This window comes from Anoplopoma fimbria, chromosome 6, assembly GCF_027596085.1.
Source record: "Anoplopoma fimbria isolate UVic2021 breed Golden Eagle Sablefish chromosome 6, Afim_UVic_2022, whole genome shotgun sequence".
In the NCBI taxonomy this organism is placed as follows: domain Eukaryota; kingdom Metazoa; phylum Chordata; class Actinopteri; order Perciformes; family Anoplopomatidae; genus Anoplopoma; species Anoplopoma fimbria.
In genome coordinates this window covers 12,502,363-12,512,675 of record NC_072454.1, presented here as the reverse complement: position 1 = coordinate 12,512,675, position 10,313 = coordinate 12,502,363, and the positions used below count along the sequence as shown (strand labels likewise).

The following is a 10,313-nucleotide window of genomic DNA, read 5'->3' as shown; positions in this document are numbered from 1 at the left end:
TTAAGAGCACCCCACTCATCTGTACTCATCTGCCTTTCTCTCACATTCATACTGACCCTCGCCCCTCTAGGTGTTGTAGGTCCAGAACCCCTAAGCCATAAATCCTATTAGCCAAGGATTCTCTGAAGCATTATAAGTCGTTTTCCCATCTTTCAATGATTGCATTATCACTTGCTACCTGAGAAGAATATATGCGCCTCTATTATCTGTTGGTATGTGGTATGTTGCAGAACCACAAAAGTACTCATTTAAACCACAACACCTTTACCTCTCATTTCTGCCAGAGCTGAAAGAAAATGTACACATTTCTATTAATACTTTTAGGAGTTCCTACAAAAGTTTAAATTCATTATTGAAGCTCTGTGAGAAAGCATCTGCTTAAAAACCCCACTCTTCCTCTGTGGTGTCCCCCTTCTCCCTCCGCCACCTCAGGCATATGGCAAATTGGACATGGCAGGGCCGGCCCGAGAGACGGAAGTTCAGACCTTGCGGTCGGAGGTCGTGTCACTCTCTGGGAAATAACGTGTCATGATCAACCTTGTGTGCTGTTTCACACGCCGTTATAATGTGTATGTGTCTCATTCAGTTCGTCTCTCTTCCCTCTTGGCATTTGTCTGGTTGTTCATTCAAGGGAATACAATTGACTGAGAGAATGCTGATGATAAAGCCATGTTTTTGTATGTCTGTAGTTCAGGTTTTTGCATCAACTGTGGCCTCTGGTTCTTTATGTGAATCTCACAGTCTATTTATAGTTGTCCATTATAAACACACACGTGATTAAAGACAAATAGAGAAGTATAGCGCAATAGTGTGATGGGTATGTGTTAATTATGTGCAATATAAGCGTTCATTTACTCTCTTCAAAGCTGGGAACTTTTGCTTCTCTCAGTCTCCAGGTTAAGCATAGTATTATCTTACCATATGGCCCACTAGAGCATTTTCCTCTGTTTCATCTCTGCTGCTGATACACACAGAACTTGTCTGAATACGTTAACAGAGCCATAGGTGTGTCAAACTGCTGAACGTTAAAAACAGCTAAACACGTTTTTTTATCTGACTTTCCCACACATCATTGGATTGCTGCGTCAACAGGTTTCCCATTGTGAGATGTATTTTCATCATCTGGGAATAAGTCGGCAATTTTCTGCTGATAGGGAGCCAGTGCATGACAGCATGACTCACATGCTTAACCAAAGAAAAGTCAAAATAAGAATCAATTCATTCTGCGCGCCGAGTTTAAAGCGGCTTTGTTAAGTTTGATCCAAAATGCATGTCCTAATTATAACTTTGCATTAACCTTTTAAAATCCTGTGAATGAACATTTTGATGTGCCCGTTTTGTTCTCCCCTATCAGAGTACATTGCAGAACCTCCACGGAGCCGCAGGGCAAAAGCTTGGTATGCTGGTTCTTTTGTTGGTGAGAGGGTTTCGCTGCATGCCAGGCAGAGCAATCCAGCCAGCCACAGGGGTCATCAGAGGAGGGAGGAGTTTTGATTATGATCATTATTCAGTAAATAAGATGTCAACAAGGTGTTTCCTTGACACTTTATTGAGTAAAAAGAGGAAGGTGCAGAAATGAACGCCCCCTTCTCAATGGGATCTTTAATCTCCTCTTTCATGTCCCATCTCGTCTGAAGGGTTTCGGCTTCGGCTGCCATGTGCTAGTCTGCCTGGGCCTGGCACTTCTTACTTGCAGGTGGGGTGAGTATCCTGGCAAGCATGTGTTTATAAAACCCACTTGTTTGGGCACAATACTTGAACTAACTTCTTTTGAGAGAACAGTGTGAATCTGTGCAAAGCCTTTTCCCAAAGTCCTTTAGAAGGCGACAGCCCATTGAGAGGGGAGAAGGAGGGATTACCTTCCTCGACAGTGGTGCATTTCCGAGAGAGCTGATTAGCTCTGCATTCATTGTTAAATCGAGCAAAGGAAGGCCCTAGAGGAGTGAAAGGACCCAAATAGGTGGGCCCAGAAATAAAACAGCCGCAGGAAGCCCTGCACAGGCAACCCAAAGTTTTCCCAACATTTCTTTCCCCCACTCCTAAGGAGGTGCGGCGTGAAAAAGGAGATTAGCATACAAAATTAGAGGCGGGATGATTTTTTAAGGGCAACTTGCCTCATGCCCTCCACCCCCACGGCCCTACTCTGTCTGGACAAAGTTAATTAAACTAGTATTAAACAGTAAAGAAACTTCCAAGCGCTTGGGAGTTAGGGGGCTCTTTGAGGATTACCATGATGAGGGAGAGAACGGGGAGGTATTTGTTGAGGCGAAATTGAGAAAGGCGTGATGGAACGAAGAGTACGCTGGAAAGTTTTCTATTCTTGTTGGTTTGCCCCAGAGTATCCTGACCCCGATGTGAACAATGTGAAAAGGAAGGTTGTGTTGACTGCAAACCATCAGGTATCACTGCCACTGGGCGTAAAGAAGGATGAGCGGAATGAAGATTGAAGGATTTATTATTCTGTCATTACAATTTAATAGAAAACAAACCACAGAGGCAACTAACAACAAGAAAAAACTAGGACATGTTGTGCAATAAATTAACAATGTACAGTACAAAGTGCTTCATTTTATATACAATTAAATACATGCAGGAGGGCAGCAAAGGTCAGGGCGAGCCAGATGATGGGAAAGGAGACTTTTCCCCAAAAAATGTCAAAATATTTCTGGATAAGAGAGCTTGGCAGTGAAAGTTGAAAGATTTGAAGATTACTGGTAAACTGAAATACTTTTCATGGGATTACAACCTGAAAGGTTTTTAAGAAGTGGTTTTAGAAGATGATCTGACCGTTTCTAAACGGTCAGATCATCCATCGCTCAAAATTAATAACTATTTAATTGTTTCCCCGAGGTGTATGTGTAGGAATGAAAATAAATAAATCAGGTTGTGGAGAATTTTAAATCAGAGAAATACTTTTCAAATGCCCATTGACTTTTCAAAATGTTGTTAAAAAAAAGTATAAAAATATATCTTAAATACATTTATACCAAACTTCTACAAAGTTGTAAACTTCTCTATCATGTGGTTTTTGTGCAGATCCCACTGTCTTTAACTTTTAATACAAATTCGACAATGAAGGTGGTCTGAACTTGAAGTTTTTCTGAGCTTTTATCCAAAACACACACACTTTCTGAACATGCACTGAGAGTTTGAGTGTTGACAGAAGCTGCAGTGGTAAAAAAAATATGATGACAGCATGATGAAGATGCTCAGTGCTTCTTCCTCAGTCTGAGGTTCTTCCTTCGGCTACCGGCACTCTCATTCCTTCCCCTCTGACCTCCTTTCTTTACACAAAAGTACTTGGTCACTGTCTTTCTGCACTGCTCACACTTAACCGTGCAGCACCAGTGGAATTTACAATTACAGCTCGACACTATCTCGGCTTTGCGTTCCTCCACAGCCAGCCCGCACTCCCCGCAGAGCCTCTTGCAGCTCCGTTTCTCCCATTTGCTCAAGTTCTTGCCCTTCTTTAGGCACTCGCGGCCCTCCGTGCCCGGCAAGCCCAGCGTGCGGTTTTCCAGGCAGTAATCAGGGGAGTCTTCCAGGTGGACCAGCTCCTTGCGAGAGATGGAGCTGAAGGATTCGGCGATGGCCCCCCGGCTGGCCGCGCTGTTCCCCGCTCCTCGGAGGAGATCCACCTTCTGAGCCCTGTGGTACTTCTCCTTCAAGTAGTTCCCCACTTCCCTGAATTCTGGCAGCTGCAGCCAGCAGGTCTGAGTGGTGCAGCTTCCCGACACCCCGTGGCACTTGCATGTCTTCTGCATGGTCCCCTTCACGGCCTGGGGACACCAGAAAAACATAATTAAAATGTTTTTATACTTCACTGTGTTAAAGAATATTAGCTTCATATGAGAAACAGTGCCAAAACAAAGAAAATCATCTTGTGGTTGTGAGTATGTGAATGTATGTGTGTCTTTGTAAGTATATATATGTGTGTGTGTGTGTGTGTGTGTGTGTGTGTGTGTGTGTGTGTGTGTGTGTGTGTGTGTGTGTGTGTGTGTGTGTGTGTGTGTGTGTGTGTGTGTGTGTGTGTGTGTGGTTGTGTAAAAGACAGGATGTCCATTGTCTCTTGATTGATGTGTTGTCAAATTAACTGATTGAATTGTCAAAGTTTTCCAGTTAAGTAAAAAGAGGGATGAATACATTGAAAGGAAGAAATGATAGCTTCAAGGTCCATAGCTGAGTTCCTTTGCCGTCCTCAGTGTTTCCTGACTTTACCCGACACAAAAACAGCTGTCGGTTGAAAGGGGACGTTTTCTTTTGGTTAGAAGGGGATGAACTCTCTGTTGAGTTAAGGCTGAATCAAAGTTTCACATCGAGTCCTATTGTCCCCCCAGAAGAAATAGGAGTATTTATTTAGCATGTTCATTATCAACATGTTTTCTAGTGTGAGCAGACCCAATGGAGAGTCCCATTGAGTTTTTTTTCTCTTTCTATCCCCATTTTTTTCTGTTACAATGATGCTCCAGGTGCCATGGGGATCCTAGGGCCCAACAGGGGGGAGCAAAGGCACCGTAAACAAAGAGCACTTCAGCTGCACGCCTGTGGTCCCCTCAGACTCCCCCGGGGCCAAACAAAGACCAACATAAATGTGGGATCCTTATTGCAAGAATAAAAACTAAACACTTATTTTAAAAAGCAGCATAATACAGAATGCTGTGCAATGTCTGGCTCCCCAGGATCTCTAATTAAGCTTGCACCAGTGATCCTGAGATTCTCGAGTTGAGGTATTGTCATATGGGGCATTCAGCACTGGTAAATAGGCCCTTCTGGTACACCGAACACACTGTTATTATTGGGGACGAGTGGCACCTCACTTATAGCGACGTGAAAGGGATGCTTGGGTGGCACACTCAGTGTAATTCTTAGCGAGGGGAAAATGATTCAAAAGGTGCTTTACACTGTGCAATCAGTTGGAGGGCTGGGAGACATTCCCAAAATATCAAGCGAGCCGCCAACCAGTTTAAATACTGTAAGGTTCAAATCCACGCATTAACATCACATACTACATCTTATATCAAGTGCTCATCTCCCATTGCCAAGTGGATGGAGTGAATTCGGAGCAGCCACTGTACCTTTCTCCCCGCCTCGTTATTGTGGAGATTCATTGCTGCTCGTGAATCCTGTCCGGTCTCCAGCGCATCAACAAACTGTTTGGAGATGGCCTCGCCAAAGCCAACGTTGTCACTGCAGCCTCCCCAGAGCCAACCATGACCACCTGGGAGAATGAAGGAGAATTTAGTTTAAATCACCCATGCCATTTGATTTTAATAGAAAGTGGGTATTAATGTACACATTTGCGAATTTCTTTCACCTCGTTGTCCGTTCCTGCTGTCATCACAGCCGCAGTTGTCGAAGTCTCCCAGACTGCAGTTCCTGGTTAAAGTGTACATGACTCCGGCGGAGCTGATGGCGTGAACGAACGCAGTCTCCCGATTTGCTGTCAGCAGATAGACTCATTAACCATCTTGTCTAAGCACACAGATCTATCCATCCTATCCGATCCCTCAGTAAGTTTATTTACCTGCATTTGATGTTACATATTCAGTCCTATTTTCTATTTATAAAACAGCTTTAAAGAACTTTGACTTAATTATTCAACTTCCCATCTTCTGCTCAGACTTAATGGTATCTGCATTTCTTAACTGTCCCAGAATCAAGTTCATTTTGTATTGCCAAACACATTTGACTCTTTGTTTTGTGAATTTCAGTGTATTGCTTTCATAAGCAGCAAATAGAGGCAGCAATTTTGGAGGATGTTGGGAAATGGATTAGTGTAACTATCTCAAAGGGTGATGTATGTCTCTACTAAGCAAACATCTCACAAAGGGGAAGAAAATAAACCTCCCCTCTAACACAAAAACTTGAAACACAAGTACACAGTTACAAAACACATTTGAAACATCTTTTAAATTTCTTGAGCCATGTTTCCCATTAAGAGGTGGACTCTCCCTCAGCCTAGCTGCAGTGTGGAGATGTTGGAGCTGGTGTCTGGGCTGTGGACTTACCACTGCGCAGGCTGCTGTGAGTGGACAGCTGCAGAGCTCTCTCGGGGCAGTTCCAGCGGTCCCATGCAAACTGGTATTTGCACTCCTCTATGCCACTCTGAGCTCCTGCTGCCACACTGCTGGAGTAGATCAGGTATGCCTGCAGCCGCAGAGACAGCAGATATATTAAACCCATAACATAATGCACGAGCATCCCTCTTCTTTTAACAATCACAACATGATAACTAAGAAGTTGAGATGTTTCTGAAGCATCTGGCATGATTTGATACCCAGATTCACCTTCGATTATAAATTAGCATCGTCTTCAGGGAAGATTTACCTCATGTAAAAAATGTGATTGATTGCTATTAAATCGATAAAAACATATAATTTTTTATTAATTGCATAAACCCGTGCTCAGGAGGCAGAGATCAGACATATGCCAGTTGAAGACCGTCAGTGGCCAAAGATCCAACAAATCATGAGAGCACTTCTGGTACTTCTGAACACACCCAGGGTTCATAAAATCAAATGTTATGTGTGGAAGAAAACTAGAAATGGTGATGTGAACCAGTCTCGGTTGCTTTTACATCTTTATCTCCCTACTGGAGGGTCAAATGTTTTACTCTTCAAGGTGCTTTGCCACTTTCCATTGCAAGAATTTCAAAGGGGGTTACACATCAACAGGTCCTTCAAATTATACTCATTGTCAGTTTCAATAAAAAAAACAATGTGAACTGATTCAAAGGTTATTTTACTTTTTAAACTCTATCAGCTGCATTGAATATGCTGAATTGTTGAGCTCTCTTAACCCAGTACGCTCTTTCCTTGGCTTTCGCCCACCTCTCTGCGGCTTGTTCACACTGTGTGAACGATAATATAACTAATATGTCTCAAGTGGCCTTTGGGGAGATGGAGTGCCACCTCTTTCACAGGGGTCTGGCTCGCTAATGATGACCACCCACTACAGCAATGCCTGCCCTCGCCTCTTAAAACATTCGAGCCGCAGATATGCAGAGCCTCTGAATAAGGTCAAGTGTACGGAGGGGGGAAAAAACACAAAAGGACCAAGAATATCACTGATATATCATTAGTTGCATTGTTGCATACACACGGGTACAATAACTTGTCCACAACACTTGAGTTCAGATATCACAAGGACAACACAGAAACCATGTTTTCTCTCTGTGTCTCTTTTGGGGAAAGGACATGGAGAAATGATCAAAAGAAAGTTGGCTTACCTTGGGTCCAGTCATCAAGAAATTATTCACTGACCTGGAAAAGGAGACAGCTTATTCACTCAGGGAAGCTCAGTGTCCTTCACAAATTCCTCTGCTAACATCTCTCATTAGTGCGCTTTGTAACATGTTAAACCGTGACACCAGTGGGCATCCAAACCAAGTGAATGCATTTCTTAAAAACAAATATATATATACCTAGAAATATAAGAAATAAGGGCAATAACAATGTGATTTACAATTGATTACTTGAAATGTGGGGTTGCCAGGTACTGAAAACGTCCTTGACTGGTGCTCATCTTTTATATTTAAAAAATAAAGCTTCTCTGAATGTTGGTAGTCCATTTATAAATGCTCATGGGTTTCACACTTTCTAATAAGCCATCAAGTCTGTCAATATATACATTTTTAAAAGTATTTAATACATTGCTTTAACTCATCATGTCCACAGTTTAAAGTGTTAATAAGTTAATAAATGGATTCTGTTCTTCAGCCCTTTTCTAGAAATAAGCAGTCAAATGTTAGATTGGAGATTCACAACCTGGCAACCGTAAAGTTGTTCTAAATTAAGGATTACAACTGATCGATAATACATTATTACATTTCTTATTAACCACTAATAAAGCCAGTAGTTACAACTTCAAAAATCCGTTATAAAAGACGCCTTATTAAAAAGCGGTATTGGTGAAATGCATAAAATAGATCCAGCAAGTTCATAATTTACGTTTCCTAATTTCCAATGCAAAATTGTTAAATGAAGTGATTTCATAGATCAGGTTGTGCCTTTTGAATCAAACTATATGAGAGGAAAATAAATACAGATACATTAGGGCTTAACAAAAAATACTGGAAAAAAAGAAATTCTTGTTTTGCAACTGCCATGAAATGAAAAGTTTCATCATCATCAGGACACAAAAAATCCATCTGCATATTTGAGAATATATTTATGACATTTTCATGATCATTTAAACTCACCAGCAGCAGTATGGCCTCATGTGAGCCAGGAGAATGAAAATGTAATAGAAAACCTCCAAATGCATGAACATCCTGACAGGTGAGGGGGGTGACGGTGACTCAGAGCCCGTCCAAAGCCTGCAGACAGTCTAACGATGGAGAGGAAACTGAGCTACCAGCACATGAAACTTCACCAGGGCTCCCAGGATTCAAGTAGGGGGGCTCTGAAATGGAGCTGCTCTCGTCCCAACAAGAGATTATCTGCTTAATTAAAGATTTTCCCCCTTCTTACTCTCTTGGCCAATCAGAAGTATTGCACCAAGGGGAGACTGAAATGATCAAAAGGGCACCCTGGGCCTTCAGGGCCGGGCAACGGTAGGTTCCCTGCCTCCATTCAAGAGCAAAGGAAGATCTCTTTAATCCCATAGGAAAAGTGTAACACTGATCCCTTGAATTTCTGGCCGGAGGAAGAAAAAAAAAAAAAGTTTATTTAAGCTATCTAACGCGCAGCTCATTGTCGGGGATTAGTGGAAGATAGTCATCTGGATGACGAATTGTTAGTTTGATAGGTTACAAATGTGTTTGTGAGGAAGTAATTCGTGGCTCAACAAAGGTGTGATTGAATCAATGATTATCACCTTGAAACAGACTATTCCTCACATGGAGGACGATACAGCCTCATCTGTGTCATCTGACCATTTCAGATGGGGTTAAACCGGCTCAACACATTACATTACATTACATTACATTACAGTCATTTAGCAGACGCTTTCATCCAAAGCGACTTAAAATAAATGTATTCAACATAGGTATTCAAGAGAACTACTAGTCACCAGAAGTCATAAGTGCATCTCCTTTCTTAAACAAGCATCTTAAAGCATAAACCAGAGCAAAAGTATAGTGCAGAAGCAAATTACTACGAATACAATATACAACAACAATACCGTAACGGCGACATATCAAAAGTTATTTCCACAAAGATGACTGCAGCTGGCCGTTTCTTAGATTAATCACCGGGGATATTATTATATTATATTATGTATATTTGACCCGATCTGCGCAGTTTCAGTCGCAGAATTGCTTTGCACGAGACGATGGGTCTATTTAAGTTATTATTTCGGACATTTGCAAATAAGAAAATAAGTAATTTTCCATTTCATACAATGTGGGATTTTAAGAAGTCGGTGTTACACTGGTCACATAAAACGGAATTAATAATCACGTCTACAGTACCAGTCAAAAGTTTGGACACACCTTCTCATTCAATGGTTTTTCTTTATTTCTTTTTTTTATTTCTTTTTTTCTACATTGTAGATTCATATTGAAGACATCCAAACTATGAAGGAACACATATGGAATTATGTGGTAAACAAACAAATGCTCAACAAACCAGAATATGTTTTATATTTTAGATTCTTCAAAGTAGTTGGATGAGAAGGTGTGTCCACAAACTTTTGACTGGTACTGTAGTTATGTTACGTTTGGAACGAGAGTGTTTTGTGTTCAACGATTCACTTTAATGAGACGTAATGTTTGTAATTGTCATGTTTTTCCTGCAATATTTCAATCACGACTGAGAATTTAACAGAGAGGATTTCTCCGATGACCCCCCTCCCACAGAAAATAAAAGGTGCACTGGGGCAGGGTGAAGGCCTAGCCATTGATCAGATATGGGGGCATTTGCATCACTAATCCAGACGGTCCCTACCTAACACTGCATGGAGGGTTATTCCCCCAACATAACCCCGTCTGACCCTTAGGACCCTTTCCTTTGGCACAGGCAGCCCTTTAGCAAACTTCTTGTGTGCAAATTAGGATTAAAGAAAAAGTGATTTGGAGGGGGGGTGGGGGACTTCTGAGGGATGTTTTTGGATTAAGATTTACAAAGGAGTGACAAGTAAAATAAGAGAACAGCAGGATCCATCCTGTTGTTTAAGCATTTTTAAATAAATGATTCCTTAAAGCATCACCATAGCTGCGCAGTCATGCCTATATGTTTTGGAAACAAGTCATTTCCAAAAAGCAAGGTGTCAGTAAATGTCCATAATTGTCGCTAAAAGTTTAAAAATAGCAGCCCTTCTGTCTTGTCTTTTGCACACAGTCCAGCATACATGGAATGTGCGTCTATTTTGGA

The 10,313-nt window shown here is 41.6% G+C and overlaps 1 protein-coding gene across 1 annotated transcript; it reads right to left on the bottom strand.

Moving 5' to 3' along the window:
- Window positions 1-3,209: 3,209 nt before the first annotated feature.
- wnt8b (wingless-type MMTV integration site family, member 8b) lies at window positions 3,210-8,271 on the bottom strand. The gene is made up of 6 exons (XM_054600338.1): window positions 8,201-8,271; window positions 7,229-7,262; window positions 6,009-6,147; window positions 5,315-5,440; window positions 5,076-5,218; window positions 3,210-3,779 (listed from the first exon to the last, which is right to left on the bottom strand). Exons 1-6 carry the CDS (start codon window positions 8,269-8,271, stop codon window positions 3,210-3,212), a joined length of 1,083 nt encoding a protein of 360 aa, XP_054456313.1.
- Window positions 8,272-10,313: the final 2,042 nt, after the last annotated feature.